At 42.4% G+C, this 20504-nt stretch overlaps 1 protein-coding gene across 1 annotated transcript; it reads left to right on the top strand.

Moving 5' to 3' along the window:
- Positions 1 to 13205: 13205 nt before the first annotated feature.
- LOC133888267 (protein EGG APPARATUS-1-like) lies at positions 13206 to 13684 on the top strand. The gene has a single exon (XM_062328444.1). The coding sequence runs from the start codon at positions 13308 to 13310 to the stop codon at positions 13542 to 13544; it is 237 nt and encodes a 78-aa protein (XP_062184428.1). The 5' UTR covers positions 13206 to 13307; the 3' UTR covers positions 13545 to 13684.
- The last annotated feature ends 6820 nt before the right edge of the window (positions 13685 to 20504 follow it).

Here is a 20504-nt window from a genome sequence, read left to right as displayed (position 1 = left end):
CTCACAGGCTATGGAACCAAAGGATGCTGACGACTGGTTGAACGCCACGGAGAAGAAACTCTGAATAGCTCAGTGCAACGACAGGGAAAAGGTCTTGTTTGCTTCACATTAGCTTTCCGGGCCCGCGGCAGATTGGTGGGACGCATACGTCAATGCCCATGAAGACGCACAAACCATCACATGGGCGGAGTTTCAGACCAGTTTCCGCACTCACCATATACCAGCTGGGGCAATGAAACTCAAAAAGAAGGAATTTCATGAGCTTAAGCAGGGAGCTATGTCTGTAAGTGAGTATGTTTCAAAGTTCACACAACTATCCAGGTATGCCCCCGAGGATGTCGATACAGATGAGAAAAAGCAGGAGGACTTCCTAGAGGGCCTGAATGATGGTATCCAATATGCATTGCTTCCCCAAGATTTCGCAAGCTTCCACGCTATGGTAAATAAAGCCCTGGTGGTGGAACACAAACGTCGCCAGATGGATCATAAGAGAAAGATGTCTTCTCAAGGCCAAGGCTCAAGCAGTCACTCCCGACCCCGCTATAACCCACCTCAACAAGGACCCATGTTCCGCCAACAGAACCTGCACTAGAACCAGAACAAGCTACAGATGCAAGCTCAGTGCTCAAACTTCCAAGCCCCTCGTCAGACCCAACCCCCGACGCCTCAACAGAAGTTTGGTGATCAGGCACCTTCAATCGGAAAGGCCTGTATCGTCTGTGGTGAAGTAGGGCACTATGCCAATAAATGCCCAAGGAAGAAACCCAGCAACTCTCCTGTGCAGTATGGCAATGGGAATGCTCCAAAGTAGGGACAACATCAAGCTCCGGGCCGCAATGGGAACCCGGCACCAGCTCCAACCAACCGGGCTCAACAGAATTACGCGCGTGGGAGAATCAACCATGTCACTGCTGAAGAAGTCCAAGGGGCGCAAGATGTGGTGCTTGGTATGTTCCTTGTCAACTCAAACCCAGCATCAGTTTTATTTGATTCAGGAGCATCACATTCATTCATCACTACAAGATATGTTGCAAAGTATAATCTGCCAATTGTACATATGAAGCAGCAAATGATTATTAGCTCTCCTGGAGGAGAGATGAGGGCAAAGTATATATGCTCTAAGCTAAGCCTTTATATAATGGGGGTAGATTTCTTAGCCAACCTTGTAGTTCTGGAATCCAATGGAATTGATGTCATATTGGGAATGGACTGGCTGGCGAAATATAAGGGAATCATAGACTGCGCCAGAAGAGCAGTTCAACTGACTAAACGAGAAGGCACGCAGGTCGAGTTTGTTGCAGCTATACTCTCGACAGAGGAAAGCTCACTAAATCAAATGAAGGGTATTCCTATCGAAGAGATTAATGTGGTGAACGAATTCCCGGACGTTTTCCCCGATGATCTTCCATGTATGCTGCCAGATCGTGAAATAGAATTTGTGATTGAATTAGTGCCAGGAACTGCACCTATATATAAGAGACCATATAGAATGGATGCCAATCAGCTGGCAGAGCTCAAGGAGCAAATCCAAGAGCTGTTAGACAAAGGGTTTATCCACCCTAGTTCTTCACCCTGGGGAGCTCCGGTCATCTTTGTACCCAAGAAAGATGGAACGCAAAGGATGTGCATAGACTATCGGGCTCTCAATGAAGTAACTATCAAGAACAAATACCCACTGCCTCACATTGATGGTCTGTTTGATCAGTTGAAAGGAGCGTGTATTTTCTCCAAGATTGATCTTCGGTCCGGATACCACCAGTTGAAGATTCGCGCTTCGGATATTCCAAAGACCGCGTTCGTCACCCGATATGGCCTTTATGAGTTCACGGTAATGTCTTTTGGCTTGACAAATGCACCAGCATACTTCATGTACCTAATGAATAAGGTCTTCATGGAGTTTCTGGACAAGTTTGTCGTAATGTTTATTGATGATATCCTGGTCTTCTCCAAGGACAAGGAAGAACACAAGGAACACTTAAGGATGGTATTACAGAAACTCAGGGAGAACCAGCTTTATGCCAAATTGAGTAAGTGTGAGTTCTGGTTGACAGAAGTACCCTTCCTTGGTCATATTATTTCATCAGGAGGTGTGTCCGTAGATCCGTCCAAAGTAAGGGATGTACTAAACTGGAAAACCCCGCAGAATGTTTCGGAGATCCGCAATTTCTTGGGTTTAGCAGGGTATTACCGGTTATTTATAGAAGGTTTTTCCAAGATAGCGAAACCAATGACAAAACTACTAGGAAAAGGAGCAGAATTCAAATGGACAGCCGCTCGAGAAGCCAGTTTCAACGAATTGAAGAAAAAGTTGACCACCGCGCCAGTTCTTATCATGCGAGACACCCAGATGTCGTTCTCGGTGTATTGTGACGCATCTCGACAAGGGTTGGGATGTGTGCTTATGCAGGAAGGTCATGTGGTAGCATATGCATCTAGGCAGTTAAGAAAACATGAGGAAAATTATCCGACCCATGATTTGGAATTAGCTGCATTGGTTCACGCCCTAAAGATTTGGAGGCACTACCTCATTGGCAACCGATGTGAAATATATACGGATCATAAAAGCCTAAAATATATTTTCACCCAACCGGATCTTAATCTGCGGCAACATAGATGGTTGGAACTAATCAAGGATTACGATGTGGGAATACATTACCACCCTGGGAAAGCAAATGTTGTGGCAGATGCCCTGAGTAGGAAGGGATATTGCAATATGACTATGTTGCGAGGAAGTCAGTCGAAATTATGCAAGGAGTTTGAGAGATTAAATTTAGGTTTTATTGCCGACATGGATGCAACAGTAATAGAAATGAAGTCACAATTGGAACAAAACATCCGAAAAGGACAATGGGAAGATGAGAAAATAAAGGAGATCAAAGAACTCATAAAAACAAATAAGGCACCAGGATTCTCGGAAGATAATCAAGGAACAGTGTGGTTTGGGAAAAGGATTTGTGTACCCAACCAGAAAGTTTTGAAGGATTTGATTTTGCGAGAAGCACACGATTCTTCACATTCCATTCACCCCGGGAGCACTAAGATGTATCAGGATCTGAAAGAGTATTATTGGTGGTATGGTATGAAGAGAGATGTTGCAGAATATGTGGCTTTGTGCGACACCTATCAGAGAGTAAAGGCAAAACATCAAAGGCCAGCAGGATTATTGCAACCCTTGAAAGTTCCACAGTGGAAGTGGGAAGAAATTGGTATGGATTTCATCGTCGGGTTACCCCGCACTCAAGCAGGCTACGATTCTATCTGGGTAGTGGTGGATCGCTTAACGAAGGTTGCGCATTTTATCCCAGTCAAGACAACATATTCAAGTGCGAAACTTGCCGAGTTGTATATGTCAAGAATTGTGTGTCTACATGGGGTACCCAAAAAGATTGTGTCGGACAGAGGTACCCAATTTACCTCTCGCTTCTGCCAGAAACTATACGAATCTTTGGACACTAAACTGAACTTCAGTTCCGCATATCACCCCCAAACCGATGGACAGACAGAGAGGACCAACCAAGTGTTGGAAGATATGTTAAGAGCCTGCACCTTGAAGTACAAGCAGAGTTGGGATAAAAGCTTACCATATGCAGAGTTTTCTTACAATAACAGCTACCAAGCCAGCCTCAAAATATCTCCATATGAAGCTTTGTATGGTAGAAAGTGCAAAACTCCGCTGTATTGGAACGAAACTAGAGAAAGCCAGGTGTTTGGGCCAGAAATTCTTAGAAGAGCAGAAGAACAGGTTCAGGCCATACGGGAAAACTTGAAGGCCGCACAGTCCCGACAAAAGAGTAATGCGGATAATCGATGGAGAGGATTGACCTTTGAAGTGGGGGATATGGTGTATTTGAAAGTCTCACCTATCAGAGGTCTCCGCAGGTTCAAGGTTAAAGAAAAATTGGCACCCAGGTACATTGGACCATTCAGGATAATCGCTAGACGTGGAGAGGTAGCCTATCAGCTGGAACTGCCATCTACACTGGCTTACGTGCATGATGTATTTCATGTATCTCAATTAAAGAAATGTTTAAGAATGCCAGAAGAACAGTTACCCCTGGAAGAAGTGGACCCAAAAGAAGATCTGACCTATGCAGAATATCCTATCAGAATTCTAGACACTGCAGAGTGAACAACGAGAAGAAAGGCTATTAGAATGTGCAAAGTTCAATGGAGTCATCACTCGGAAGATGAGGCAACCTGGGAGCGAGAAGATGATCTGAAGGCAGAATTCCCGCAGTTATTTGAAGATCAACCCGAATCTCGAGGGCGAGATTCATCCTAAGGGGGTAGGTTTGTAACACCCAAAATTCAAATTTTTGCAATAATTTAAAACTTTCATAGAAATTAACTCAGGTGTTGCAACTTAGCTCAATAGGAAATTAATTTCTAAATTTAAATTGTCCTAGGATAATTGTTTGAATGCATTCATGCCGTTGTAGATGCAATATGGTTTTATTGGGTGGAAAAAATTTGCAAATTTTCGCTAGGTTTCGCCGCTTTAAAACCTCATTGGAAAATTTGATGAAATTCAATTGGAAAAGGTTTTGGAAAATCAGAAAGCGCTCTCGGGCCGAAATTCTCCTTCTCCCTCGGCCCAAACCCCCCCCCCCTTCTCCCCTCTCCTTCCTCACGTGTGGGCCGCCCCGCCGAGCCGGCCTGCTGCGCTAGGCCGAGCCGCCCCCTCCCGCCCTCTGTTCCGCTGCCATGCAGGCCCCACCCGAGCTGAGCCGCGCCCATCCGCCCGAGCCGAGCCGCGCCAACCCGCCGGCTCCGCTTCTTCAACCTCCAGCGCGCCCGATCCCCTCCTCCGGCTCGCCGCCGAATCGGTGCCTCCCCGCGCCCCCTCCCCTTCCAAAATCGGCTGGATTCAATGCCATAAATCCCCACCGAGCGATTCCGCCCGTTTCCCCGTTCTCTACCTCTCCCTATGACCAATCAAAGCAAGGAAACCGACACCATTGAACGCCATGGCCGCCGGCCGCCTCTCTTCAAATTCCGGCCGATGCTCTCCCTATTTCGCGTATTTAAGCCCTCCATCATCTCCCTTGCGACGTCCTGCACATCTTGCACCCGTTTCCTCCTTTTCCACTCGGATTCTTCCCCGACGCCAGCTTCTTCTTCACCGCCGGTGAGTGTGCGCCGCCGCCACCATTTTCACGCCACCGTGTCGTCTCCAGCCTCTCTAACCGCCTTCTCAGCTTTGCAGGAGAACGAGACGGCTTCTCCGCCGCCCCTCGGCGCCTCTCCGCCGCCGTAGCCTTCTCCCATCGAGCTACGACCCCGCCGACCGCCCTTCTTCGTCGCCGGCCATCACGAGCTATGTCCAGCCACCGTGAAGCCTCGGTGAGGACCCCCTGCTCCTCCTCTCCATTTTAAGCTTTTTCCCGTTGCAAACGGAGCCCGGACGCGCACTTTGCACATCTCCGGCGAGCCCCGCCACCATGCGTCGCCGTCGGCTGGTCACCGCCGAGCTTGCACCGCTGGCCGAAGCCCTTTTGAATCCTGGCCGTCCGATCCGTGATGAACGATCCGGATTAGGTGCAAAATAACTCTTCGCCCAGCCAATCATATAATTCCACGTGTCGTCTCCATAATCCCAATCAGCCGCAGAGCCATGTCATCGTCCATATCAGCCTGCCAAGTCATCCAATCTGCCTATGTGTCAATACCATGTCATCGAAGCCTTTATCGAGTCATTTCCGAATCATAATAATTCTGGAAAATGGCAACCTTGCACTTTAGCCCCTAGACTTCTCTGTAACCACATAAAAGCTCTGTACTTTTATAGAAACCCCTGGATTTGTTTATAAATAAGATTTTCAGTATAAAAACAATTCGGTAATTCTCTGAAATTCAAGTAAAATTTGTAGAATAGCCCCTATAACTTCAAATAATCATAACTTTTTGTTCGTAGCTCCGATTTAGGCGATTTTCACGCTCTAGCAATCGTAGCATCGCGTAGAATCTGTTTATAGGGTTTTCATCTAGTTTTAGGAATGTTTGGTGTACTGTTCTTATGTTAGATTGTGTGTTCGTGTAGACGGTTCAGCCCAGGAGTTCGGCAACTTTCAAGAGGAAGATTTTGAAGGTCCTATGCAACACTTCGACGAAGGCAAGTGTCTTGACCATATTGCAGAACCTAGTTTTTACATAAAGCGAGTCTTTGACAAATATGCATGCTGTTTTACAAATGGGTAGTATAGCAAATACTAGTGTTAGAAATAGGTGCTTTATCCATACCAGATCATCATGTTTATGCTTAGCCATGTTTTAGATGAACATATAGCGTGTAGGATGATGAATCTTGAGTTATGAACTAAAAATTTATATAGGAAGAATATCATGGAAACTAATGTTGTTAAGGGAGTTAACAACAAAGATAATTGGGGTTTCGGGCAAGAAAGGGGTACTTTTCCCAGCATGATTGGTTGTTTGGTAGTATACCCTTATGGGGTTATTGGAGGTCTTGCCCAGACCATTTTAAGGACTGGTTCGTGGAGCGAACACCCATGGCAAACAAGGTAACCATGAGACCAATATGGTACGGCTTGGCCTAGTAACTAGATGTTCTCCCAAGGTTGTATGAGCCAATCATATGTGTAGATAAGGAAGGGTTACTTCCCGATTCTACCCGGCACAAGAGGGGGCTTCTGGGGTGGAGGGTTACTCCACTTATGTACGGCAGTGAAACCTCAGTGGGCAAGTGCGTAACTGGGAGACTCTCTGGAAAAGCCTCGTAGTGATCTCTTGGCGCACACTCCGGAAGTGTGTAAGGTACCATCAGGTACCGGCAACAGAGAAGATCACGACTCTTGGGTAAAGTGCGCAAACTCTGCAGAGTGTCAAACTGAATATTCAGCTGTGCTCACGGTTATGAGCAGCCTGGACCCTCGCATGATTAGTCGGGTGGGTATTTTTCTTGGTTTGGGAATTGGGTTGAATTCCCGGAGGTTAAAGAAGATCTTTGGGAATTGGGTTGAATTCCCGAAGGTTAATGAAAATCTTTGGTACATCTTTTCTCGGTTAAAATAAAAATTCGTTTTCCATAGTTCAGGGCTAAAAATCGGCTTTTATGCAAATGAAACCCTAGATTAGGAAACCTTGTTTCAAGCCACCATATTAAATTCATTTTTTCCCCACTTGTTGAGTATTGGAAATACTCACGCTTGCTGTTTCAGAAGGTGAAACCTTTGAAGAATTTCCTGAGGATGACTCCCCCGAGGATGATACCGAGTTCTAGGCTTGTGAAACTCTCGGTCGGCTGCCTCTTGGCTTGGAGCTGCGTCATTCCTTTTTCTGCTATGGTGTTCTTTTCTATAGACCCGTGTGTGGTCATTTTGTAATAATTTAGCGATGTCATAAGAAACACTGTGTCTGTTACACTAATGAAGTCGCTATACGTATGAATAACTGATCCTGGCATACATATAGTTTACATCTGGTTTTGGTGTTAAAACCAGGTGTGACAGTGCTGCTGTTGCTCGTCGGTGCCACCTTCGTGCACGCCGGCTGCCGTGCGCTGCCGCCGGCCGCCGCGCTCCCTCTCTCTCTGTGTCCTGACCGAGCAAGCAAACAGAGCCAGCGCAGGAGAGAAGCCAGGAAGAAGAAGCCGGGAAAGAGAAAAGAAAAAGAGAAAAGAAAAGAGAAGAAAAAGAAAAAGAAAAGGAGAAAAGGAAAAAAAAAGGAAGAAAAAGAAAAAAGGAAGAAAAAGGGAAAAGTTGGAATTTTCGTAATTTTATCGGATTCGTCGTCAATCCTTCAAAGGTGATTCCTCAGTAATTCTTAGACGTCTGTGGTTGGATTAAATCAAATCAATCAATTCCTGTCATATCATTTCATGTGATCAATAGTCCGATTCGTTTTGATAATCGTTATTGATTCAAAGATACGACATCCGAGTTGAAGTATTCATTTCCTTCAACGGAGCAAAGTCTAATTAGTGAGAATTTTGGCTCGACTCTGAATTGGAAATAGTGTATCATTTCATGTGATACATTTTTCTGTTCGATTTTCCGAAATATAGGCGTATATGCGACGTTTTCAGGCGTAGGATTGACGCTTCATATTTTATGTGTGTTTAAATGTGTTGTAGTGCTAATAATATACCTGTACAGGTGGTACTACTTCCGGACGTTCTTGATCGAAATTTCTTCGTTGCTTTTGGTAAAAGGCAAGTAACGTGGGGGTGTGATTCCGTGCTATGTTTATATTCATGTCTTACTTCTTTTGCAAATAAAATTGAAGTATATGGTTTTTTTTCTAATTCATTCAAATCATGGATGATGTTGCATTTGATTATTTAAATCCATCCTTTTCTTATTGATTTGGATTGTACCTTTGTCTTCATGAATTAGTTGTGGTTTTTCTATGAGTCATTCAAAAGGAAATTAAGAATTGACGTCAATTCACATGCATACATATGCATTTATGCACTTCATATGGTGATAAAGGCCGATCACTGCCATCGTGCGTGATTCGTACCGGTACATGGAGTTGCATGAGAAGTTGGCATCGTCCAGCTCTCAAATGGAGTTGCATCATGGCATTCATATTTTTTTTTTATGATATCTGGAGAATACAGAATTCTGAGAGTTGAATGCCATATTTTTGTGGAAGATCGGGTTGGAGTCTGTCATTACTTTCTCGACAAATATTCTGAAATGATATTCTCTTTAAAACCATGTGTTTTTCTTGTTGATGTGAGAAGAATGTTTATTTCCCAAATACTTTTGAATTGAGTGAGATGTGTTTATATTCATAACTGTTACTTGCTGATCTCGTCTCACCCCCTGTTAAATCTTTTACAGGTATGTTTAGATGCTGATGTGCATTTTTGGGGATGGATCTTGGTAGTTGCACGCACTACCTCCTCACAATGTCGATAACTCAACCGGTGTTTATAAGTTGTGTTTATAAGTTGTGTTTCTGGTGGTCTGTCGTTTGTTTTGTATATGTTGTGGTGAGACGCTGGTAGCATCGTGAAGGTTTCTATATATATGTTGGTTATATCATATAATGTCTGCCTGTGATCTTTTTTGTGGTCAGTTATACCGCCCTATAGAGGAAATGCTGCGAATTAGCTAGCCATCCGAGACTTTGTGTGTGGGACAGCGACTCTTAGCTATATAGGCTTGTGATGTTGTAAATATTGCTGTACTTGTGTTAAATGTTGAAATATGTGATGTTATTCATATTGTTGTTGAAACTGTTTGAAATCTGGATGGAATAAAATATATTCTATTTATTTTTTTTGAAATAAATACATGCCACAGGCGGTTCTCCTACGGAACCGCCTGTGCAAATCTTTATATCACAGGCGGCAGCTAATGTGGACCCCGCCTGTGGAAATGGATTTCCACAGGTGGTTGTCTTAACGAACCGCATGTGGAAATGGATTTCCACAGACGGTTCTCTACAGGCGGTTGTCTTAACGAACCGCCTGTGAAAATCTATTTCCACAGGCGGTTGACATTAGGAAACGCCTGTGGAAATCCATTTCCACAGGCGGTCACTTTTGCGCCTGTGGAAATAGGCCTTCTGTCACAGGCGGGTGCGCCAAACGCCTGTGAAAAGGCTTTTCCACCCGCCTTTACAGTATCGTTTTGTAGTAGTGTTTCAAGGGGAAAGGTTAGGGTCCTTGACTCCATGTATTCGTAGAAATGTTAGTTATGTTTGTCTGCATATAAATATATGTTCAGTTATCAAAGAATGAACTCATGACGGTTGCTACGGCTGCTGCAGGCATCTTCCATGCATCAAGCCTTGAGCTTATGGTTATGTCAAGAAAAGCTTTTGAGCCACTTGCAAGCTACAGCCAGTGAATTCATTTTTGATATTTTCGTACCATGCATGATTCTTTCTATACTGGGGTCATGCATGTGGGCCTCTTTATGAGGATTCTCGTGTGGAATTTCTATGATGCTTCTCCGGAATTTTTACATCTTTGTGTCAGCCTGAGAAGTGAAGGATTTTTTGCTAATGGAAAGGAAAAGAGCCTTGTAGTTTGAACCTAATTTCTATGTCTCATATGTAACCTGAACCTAATTTGAATGTCTCTTCTATAACGGTACATAATTACCTAAAAGCACTCTCATGATTTACACATCGCCACTCTTGTTAGCCAGCTCGCCAATGGTGCGCCCCCTTCAACTAAATTGGTACCTTTATAGCTCTTATCATTGAACTATTAAATAACACAGTACTAATAAACAACTACAAGGAAAAATGATTGACTTGCAACCATCCTTTAGATTGTTGCCTTGTACTAAGTAAAATGTAAAGGTGAGCAAGATCATGTTTTTTTAACAACGAATAGATTTGTTTCTTGTTGATTCGATGCCTCCAGACATGAGTAAAGGAGCATTTTAAAAGTATAATTTTTCCCTTCTTCGATGCGTTGTTCATTTCCTCTATGGATCTTTGACTCTGCTCTGTTCCACCTTTTACCACTGCTCAACTTAACAGTGTTCCTGCTCCATTAATGTTGTTTTTTTCTTCCTTTTTCATTCCTAGCTTCTGAGCAGCATGGTAAATGAAAAGAGGTACTGCACTAGGAGCCTTTTGGACATAATCCGATAGAAAAGGTAAGATAGAGTACTGAATTACTTAAACTGTTTTTGCTGTTCTTCTCTATCGTCACATATTTGATGCCCTTGTTTAGTGTTGTCTGCTTTCTTGCATATTTGTTCATTTTCGAATAAAAATGTTGTGGACCCTTAGGTAGAGCTATTTGTAAGCACTGAATATTTTTACTATGAAAGAAAACCTTTGTTCAAATATACGATTGTAGCCAAATTAATTCTTCCATCTTGTCTTGTGATCCAAATGATTAAAAATGGTTTGGACCCTTAGGTACAATGATTGTATGACTACTATTTCTTATTTAGTTAAGTGACTTTTGAGTTCATTGACTGTGAGGACCTGTTTTGCTTTTTAACTCTAAAAATTGTTTCTTGTATGGTTAGCGATGTCCTCCCATAATTATGAGAAGCTGTTTTGCTCTTTAGCTCTGAATATTAGAAGTCTATAGGCAGGTAATTGGCAGGTTCAGTGACTTGGAGATGGTATTTTACATACATATTGCTGTCGTTTTGTATGTAGATCTTGTTCGATTGTGTTTAAACATATTTCTTTTGGAATTAGTGGTTCTCTAATGGCAGCCTTGTGCAGCTTTGCATTTCTTCCCAGAATGAGTATTATTTTCCGGATATCATTGGTCACTTTGGGTGGCCTAATTTTCCATAACCCCTTTTACTTTAGCTACTGTATCTCAGGTATATCTTTGCTTGCCAATTGCCATTGTAGAAAAAATGGATCTTTGGTACTTTCTATTTAAGACAATAGTTCACTCGAAGTTTTAGCAGAGATGCCAATTGCCAAATGGCAGGGGAAAGATAAGAAGTGCGTAGTTTCAGGTTGCTATTTTCAGTTTAACTTTGGTTGCCACCTTTGTTTTTAGAGTTATATTACTTTATCTATTTCATATTATTACAAAACAGATGAAAAGAGATATTATTGATGTGCACTTGCCTACTTTGGTCACCATAACAAGATCGTGTTGTCTACCCAGTTGATCATTTCACTTTTGCATGGTATATTTCTTCATTTTTTATATGCATGTGATTGTTAGATGGCTTGGTAGAAGTGTACAATAATAGGCTCGAATGAAGGATCAGTTTAGTTCAGCATGCTTGACAACAATGTGGTACATAATTTACACTTTGCTGATGTAGAAATTCTATTGGAAAAATTGTCATGTCAAGGAAAGGACAGACAGATAGACACATCAAATTAGTATTATCAAAGGACATAAAAACATCCATTTTCACTCTTCCTGTGATTTGTTGTAGAACGGCAGAAATTAGCTGCTCGATGTTTTCTTTGCACCCCAATTCAGCAAGCCGCTGGTACTCAAACATGAGGGAAGGTGTGTCAAGGCTATCTCCAAAAGGACATCCGAAACATCGAGTTGGGTAAGTGCTCCTCCTTGCCGTTTGTGTCGTTATTCACTTTAGTCCTAATGCAAAGTTATAGGATTTTTATGGACATCCTGGTAGGAAGTCAATGCAAATTTATAAGATTTTGGGATGACAATTTTTATCATTTATAGTATGAGTTTTTTCCCTACTATTTACATTCTTGCAGTTATGGGTTAGAGTTTTTTTATTCATAATTAATTATTATTCTATATGGGTAGTATTTGGTTGCTAGACTCCTAAACCTAAGTTGCACTTCATTTCTCAGTACTTCTTTAGCCATGTGAAGTGGGCATTGTGAATGTACGATTTTTATGATTCTTTTAGGTTGTTTGCTCCTTTGGTATTGGGGACTAAGAGCATATTGAGATGCAAGTAGGTCGTGTCTATTGAGAGAATGCAAGTAGGCCGTGTCTATTGAGAGTGATCCTAACGATGCTAACTAGGCTATTTGGCTTACCATACTATGCTATAATGACACTGCTAGTATTGATGTAATACGCCTTCCTCTCATATATTCTTTATATCAATGTGGATTAAATATTTGTGTTGCAGAACTTATTTAAATTTTTGGTTTTCTTCAGCTGTTCCTTTTATTATTTAGGTGCTGTTATAAGTTTAATTGGTAAAGTACACATATATTACCTATATTTTTTCAAAACCCCTTTTGCAGCGGCGCGAGGGCGCGCCGGTCTCCACTAGTTACCTTTCCATTGCTGCACGATAACACGTAGTCTGGTGCTATGCTGGCTAACATGTCGTGTGGATGTGTGCCCGGCTAATTTGTTGTACGAACATATCAAGGAAAGGGTGGTCAACATAAACTCTCCAGTCAATTAACAACCCATGACCACTATCGATCTCGCCGGAGAAAAAATGCCTTCTAACACAGAATTGTCTTTCCATTGCTGCACGATAACGCGTGGTCTGGAGCTATCCTGGCTAACATGTCGTGTGGGTGTGCCGGGCTAATTTGTTGTACGAGAGGAATCATTTATTTTGTTTTTTTAGAGGAATCATTTGTTTTGCTTAGTAGTGAAGTATTGCTGTAGTACATCGTTGTCGTTCCTTTTGGGGCTTGTCAATCGCTTTGGGACTAGAATAGTGTGGACGCTGTCAAAGGAGCCTGGGCCGAGTCATCATCGTACGGACTGCCGATGGACATGAACCATGGTGCGCTCACTCTCTTCGTGACCACATGCCCTCCTCTACATAAACAGACCCAAGCTAGCTCTTCCCTCTCGCTAACAACACTTGTCCCAGTGACCGAGTCGTCCTTCTTCTTAAACCGTGTTGCAGGCAAAGCTGGCTGAGCTCCACCAGAAGCTAGCCATGGTCAACAACGCAAGCGTGGTGGCCGCAGGGCTCAGCCTCGTCGGGGGCGCCATTGGGGCCTACTTCTTCTGGCCCGCGGCGGCTGGGGTGGCCGGGGCGGCCGCCGCCATGAAGGCGCCCGGCGCCGCCGGATTCCTCATCTCCCGTGCGGCGTTCCTGGCAAACCCGCAGCTGTATTTCCAGATCCTTCGCACGGCCGGCGCCGCGGCTGCTGCCGCAGCTTTCGCCCTGTAGCGAGTACGCACGTCTGCATGAGTACCGTTCCTGTGTTCGCCGCGTTGCATACAACGCTAATAATGGATCTATCAATATTATCTAGTTTTTGAGAGTGTTTAAGAGGTGTGGATCTAAGTAATGTAACTATCTAGTACTATCTGCTTGGTGTCACGGTACTCGTGTTTGTCCTGTTGTCGAGTACATCTAAGTATGCTAATTAATCTGTTCAATAACCTTCTGCTTACTAGATTATTGTTACACCTATGCTTGTTTGCCATCATTCAGCCACCTATTCTTTATATATTTTAGTGACTAGCTGAATTGCCTATGCGTTAATACGAAAATTTTTATACACAACGTGCCTATGGTTTCAAACAGAAGTTCTGAAAAATAAATTTATTAATAGAGTTTACAATGCAAGCAGGCGTTCTTGGCAAAAGAACACATGAGGGCAAGTTGTTAAGGATTACGAACGCTTTAGGGGAAATAGAACATTCAATTCAATATATGAAGACTAATTTGTTAGAGCAAATTACGCCAATTAATCATTCATGCAGATTGCAAGGTAGTACGACATCAGTAATTTTGAGAAGAAATAGAGTGCAAGAAGAATGTATAAGCATCATCATAAGGCAACATCTATGTACGTACAGCCTATACATAAAGAGTTACTTCCGCTGTCTTCACTCGCTGGATAGTGAACATATATAAACTCTCTCTAGTCAACAACCATGACCACTACTATCGATCTCGTCGGAGAAAAAATGCTTTCTAACACAGAATTGCATTTCCATTGCTGCACGATGTGGTCTGGCGCTATGCTGGTTAACTTACATGTCGTGTGGGTGTGTGCCGGGCTAATTTGTTGTACGAGCTTAGCAAGGAAATGGTAGTCAACATAAACTCTCCAGTCAATTAACAACCCATGACCACTATCGATCTCGCCGAGAAAAAATGCTTTCTAACACAGAATTGCCTCTCCATTGATGCACGATAACACGTAGTCCGGCGCTATGCTGGCTAACATGCCGTTTGGGTGTGCTGGGCTAATTTGTTATACAAGTATGGCAGGAATTAATCCCCGGTCTGGTAGCAGTGATTCTACTCCAGTAACAATGCTACCACGCAGTTGGCTATGTTCTACAAAGGGAACATACAATATTTGAATCCTGGTACAATCGGCTAGTCCAACTGTCAAACCAATGAACCAGTGTAGGCTGAGCGCGGTTCGATCACCGGTCTGACTTTTTTACTATGGTATTAGCCATAGTGTAGGCTAACCAATCAATGGAAAGCTAGCTCAGCAGGGTGGGATGGTGGTGTAGAAGGGACCACCACCCATCACCAACTGCAGTTAGAAGTATGAGGCGGTGCTGTATCGACGGCCTCCGAGCATACCCGCGTTAGGCTCCTTTCCTGCCCCGTGTGATTATTTGCATGCATGGTTCAGATGATCAAGCCGTCATTTTATTACTACCAGCAGCTCTATGACATGTCATGCCAGCCATCCACAACAGTGTAGAGAGACCAATCAAGCCTTGTGTGGCAGTAAACAACAATGATGTGTCATGTGATCAGCGTTATTTTACCTCACATTAATTTTAGTCTATTTATAATTTGTAGTATTCTTGCTGACACTGTATGTCTAAGTAATGCTTCGCTTGCCTATATAAGCATGTTGTTGCTTTCATTCCATCGCACCCCTTCACAAGTACTTGCCTTTGTATGCTTGATATAATGTCTACTTAATTAGGATACACCTTTAGAGGGTTGTAAAGATGTGAGGTTCCCTGATTTCAGCAGTACCCTACCCTTCTTGTCGTTGCATGTTATGAGCAATCATTCTTTACGTAAACATTCAAGTTAGTAAAATCTTATATAAAAGAAGCTATGTTCCTTTTATGCGTCTGAGCATTATAGATTGGTAGAAATTATTATATTTTATATGAGAATTATTATAATGAAAAATGAAGTTAATGAACGCTTATGGACTGAAAGACATGTTTTGTGGTGGGCCTGTTGGTAGTTGCACCCTGATCTACTCTTATTTTTTTTTTTTTTTTTCCTTTTTATTGAGAGGAATCATTTGTTTTGCTTAGTAGTGAAGTAACACGCTACTACATCGTTACCGTTCCTTTCGGGGCTATTAATAGAAGAAAATTTTATTAGTTCTGGTCTCACAGAAAGAACTATTTTTGTGTATGTCAGATGTCTCCTTCCTTTCTATCAGCTGCACGTGCCAACCGTTGTATCAGTGAAGGATATCATATATTAGAATCTCGTAGAAATCTTTTGGTTAAAGATGTTATAGAATTTGCTTTCGCTGTTTAATCTTTGGACTAGAATAGATTCGGTAAAATCGCTTTGGGACTAGAATACAGTAGACGTTTTGGGACTTGGGCCCGACCACAATGACTGATCAAAGGAGTCTGGGCCGAGTCATCATCGTACGGACTGCCGATGGACATGAACCAAACACGTGTAATGGAATGACTTACCGTCCGTAATTAAATTATGTTACAAAACAATAAACTAAACACCCCCTTAAGTAAGTATCTAGTACTATCTGCTTTGTGTCAGGGTACTCGTTTGTCCAGTTGTCGAGCACATCAAAGTATGTTAATCTGTTCAAGAACCTTGTGCTTACTAGATATATTACACTTATATATACTTTTTTGCGGTGATTCAGCCATCTATTCTTTATATATTTGACGACTAGCTGAAATGCCTGTGCGTTAATATGAATTTTTTTAAACAAAACGTGCCTATTGTTTCAAACAGAAGTTCTAAAAAACAAATTTATTAACAGAATGCCATGCAAGCAGGCGTTCCTGGCAAAAGAACACATGAAGGCAAGTTGTTAAGGATTACGAATGCTTTAGGGGAAAGAGAACACATTCAATTCAATATATGAAGACTAATTTGTTAGAGCAAATTACGACAATTAATCATTCATGCAGATTACAAGGTAGTACGACATCAGTAATTTTGAGAAGAAATAGAGTGCAAGAAGAACGTATAAGCATCATCATAAGGCAACGTCTATGTACGTACAGCCTATACATAAAGAGTTACATCAGCTGTCTTCACTCACTGGATAGTGAACATAAACTCACTCCAGTCAACAGCCATGACCACTACTATCGATCTCGCCGGAGAAAAAATGCCTTCTAACACAGAATTGTCTTTCCATTGCTGCACGATAAGGCGTGGTCTGGAGCTATCCTGGCTAACATGTCGTGTGGGTGTGCCGGGCTAATTTGTTGTACGAGAGGAATCATTTGTTTTTTTTTTTTTGAGAGGAATCATTTGTTTTGCTTAGTAGTGAAGTATTGCTGTAGTACATCGTTGTCGTTCCTTTTGGGGCTTGTCAATCGCTTTGGGACTAGAATAGTGTGGACGCTGTCAAAGGAGCCTGGGCCGAGTCATCATCGTACGGACTGCCGATGGACATGAACCATGGTGCGCTCACTCTCTTCGTGACCACATGCCCTCCTCTACATAAACAGACCCAAGCTAGCTCTTCCCTCTCGCTAACAACAATTGTCCCAGTGACCGAGTCGTCCTTCTTCTTAAACCTTGTTGCAGGCAAAGCTGGCTGAGCTCCACCAGAAGCTAGCCATGGTAAGCGTGGTGACCGCAGGGCTCACCCTCGTCGGGGGCGCCATTGGGGCCTACTTCTTCTGGCCCGTGGCGGCCGGGGCGGCCGCCGCCATGAAGGCGCCCGGCGCTGCCGGATTCCTCATCTCCCGTGCGGCGTTCCTGGCAAACCCGCAGCTGTATTTTCAGATCCTTCGCACGGCCGGCGCCGCGGCGGCTGCCGCAGCTTTCGCCCTGTAGCGAGTACGCACGGCTGCATGAGTACCGTTCCTGTGTTCGCCGCGTTGCATACAACGCTAATAATGGATCTATCAATATTATCTAGTTTTTGAGAGTGTTTAAGAGGTGTGGATCTAAGTAATGTAACAATCTAGTACTATCTGCTTGGTGTCACGGTACTCGTGTTTGTCCTGTTGTCGAGTACATCTAAGTATGCTAATTAATCTGTTCAAGAACCTTCTGCTTACTAGATTATTGTTACACCTATGCTTGTTTGCCATCATTCAGCCACCTATTCTTTATATATTTTAGTGACTAGCTGAATTGCCTATGCGTTAATACGAAAATTTTTATACACAACGTGCCTATGGTTTCAAACAGAAGTTCTGAAAAATAAATTTATTAATAGAGTTTACAATGCAAGCAGGCGTTCCTAGCAAAAGAACACATGAGGGCAAGTTGTTAAGGATTACGAACGCTTTAGGGGAAATAGAACATTCAATTCAATATATGAAGACTAATTTGTTAGAGCAAATTACGCCAATTAATCATTCATGCAGATTGCAAGGTAGTACGACATCAGTAATTTTGAGAAGAAATAGAGTGCAAGAAGAATGTATAAGCATCATCATAAGGCAACATCTATGTACGTACAGCCTATACATAAAGAGTTACATCCGCTGTCTTCACTCGCTGGATAGTGAACATATATAAACTCTCTCTAGTCAACAACCATGACCACTACTATCGATCTCGTCGGAGAAAAAATGCTTTCTAACACAGAATTGCATTTCCATTGCTGCACGATGTGGTCTGGCGCTATGCTGGTTAACTTACATGTCGTGTGGGTGTGTGCCGGGCTAATTTGTTGTACGAGCTTAGCAAGGAAATGGTAGTCAACATAAACTCTCCAGTCAATTAACAACCCATGACCACTATCGATCTCGCCGAGAAAAAATGCTTTCTAACACAGAATTGCCTCTCCATTGATGCACGATAACACGTAGTCCGGCGCTATGCTGGCTAACATGCCGTCTGGGTGTGCTGGGCTAATTTGTTATACAAGTATGGCAGGAATTAATCCCCGGTCTGGTAGCAGTGATTCTACTCCAGTAACAATGCTACCACGCAGTTGGCTATGTTCTACAAAGGGAACATACAATATTTGAATCCTGGTACAATCGGCTAGTCCAACTGTCAAACCAATGAACCAGTGTAGGCTGAGCGCGGTTCGATCACCGGTCTGACTTTTTTACTATGGTCTGAGCGATAGTGTAGGCTAACCAATCAATGGAAAGCTAGCTCAGCAGGGTGGGATGGTGGTGTAGAAGGGACCACCACCCATCACCAACTGCAGTTAGAAGTATGAGGCGGTGCTGTATCGACGGCCTCCGAGCATACCCGCGTTAGGCTCCTTTCCTGCCCCGTGTGATTATTTGCATGCATGGTTCAGATGATCAAGCCGTCATTTTATTACTACCAGCAGCTCTATGACATGTCATGCCAGCCATCCACAACAGTGTAGAGAGACCAATCAAGCCTTGTGTGGCAGTAAACAACAATGATGTGTCATGTGATCAGCGTTATTTTACCTCACATTAATTTTAGTCTATTTATAATTTATAGTATTCTTGCTGACACTGTATGTCTAAGTAATGCTTCGCTTGCCTATATAAGCATGTTGTTGCTTTCATTCCATCGCACCCCTTCACAAGTACTTGCCTTTGTATGCTTGATATAATGTCTACTTAATTAGGATACACCTTTAGAGGGTTGTAAAGATGTGAGGTTCCCTGATTTCAGCAGTACCCTACCCTTCTTGTCGTTGCATGTTATGAGCAATCATTCTTTACGTAAACATTCAAGTTAGTAAAATCTTATATAAAAGAAGCTATGTTCCTTTTATGCGTCTGAGCATTATAGATTGGTAGAAATTATTATATTTTATATGAGAATTATTATAATGAAAAATGAAGTTAATGAACGCTTATGGACTGAAAGACATGTTTTATGGTGGGCCTGTTGGTAGTTGCACCCTGATCTACTCTTATTTTTTATTTATTTTCCTTTTTATTGAGAGGAATCATTTGTTTTGCTTAGTAGTGAAGTAACACGCTACTACATCGTTACCGTTCCTTTCGGGACTATTAATAGAAGAAAATTTTATTAGTTCTGGTCTCACAGAAAGAACTATTCTTGTGTATGTCAGATGTCTCCTTCCTTTCTATCAGCTGTACGTGCTAACCGTTGTATCAGTGAAGGATATCATATATTAGAATCTCGTAGAAATCTTTTGGTTAAAGTTGTTATAGAATTTGCTTTCGCTGTTTAATCTTTGGACTAGAATAGATTCGGTAAAATCGCTTTGGGACTAGAATACAGTAGACGTTTTGGGACTTGGGCCCGACCACAATGACTGATCAAAGGAGTCTGGGCCGAGTCATCATCGAACGGACTGCCGATGGACATGAACCAAACGCGTGTAATGGAATGACTTACCGTCCGTAATTAAATTATGTTACAAAACAATAAACTAAACACCCCCTTAAGTAAGTATCTAGTACTATCTGCTTTGTGTCAGGGTACTCGTTTGTCCAGTTGTCGAGCACATCAAAGTATGTTAATCTGTTCAAGAACCTTGTGCTTACTAGATTTATTACACTTATATATACTTTTTTGCGGTGATTCAGCCGCCTATTCTTTATATATTTGACTGATTAGCTGAAATGCCTGTGCGTTAATATGAATTTTTTTAAACAAAACGTGCCTATTGTTTCAAACAGAAGTTCTAAAAAACAAATTTATTAACAGAATGCCATGCAAGCAGGCCTTTCTGGCAAAAGAATACATGAAGGCAAATTGTTAAGGATTACTAATGCTTTAGGGGAAAGAGAACACATTCAATTCAATATATGAAGACTAATATGTTAGAGCAAATTACGACAATTAATCATTCATGCAGATTACAAGGTAGTACGACATCAGTAATTTTGAGAAGAAATAGAGTGCAAGAAGAACGTATAAGCATCATCATAAGGCAACGTCTATGTACGTACAGCCTATACATAAAGAGTTACATCAGCTGTCTTCACTCACTGGATAGTGAACATAAACTCACTCCAGTCAACAGCCATGACCACTACTATCGATCTCGCCGGA

The sequence above is a fragment of the Phragmites australis genome, chromosome 1 (assembly GCF_958298935.1).
Source record: "Phragmites australis chromosome 1, lpPhrAust1.1, whole genome shotgun sequence".
NCBI lineage: Eukaryota > Viridiplantae > Streptophyta > Magnoliopsida > Poales > Poaceae > Phragmites > Phragmites australis.
Note: the sequence above shows the minus strand (reverse complement) of the source record. Positions and strands in the feature narration are given on the sequence as shown.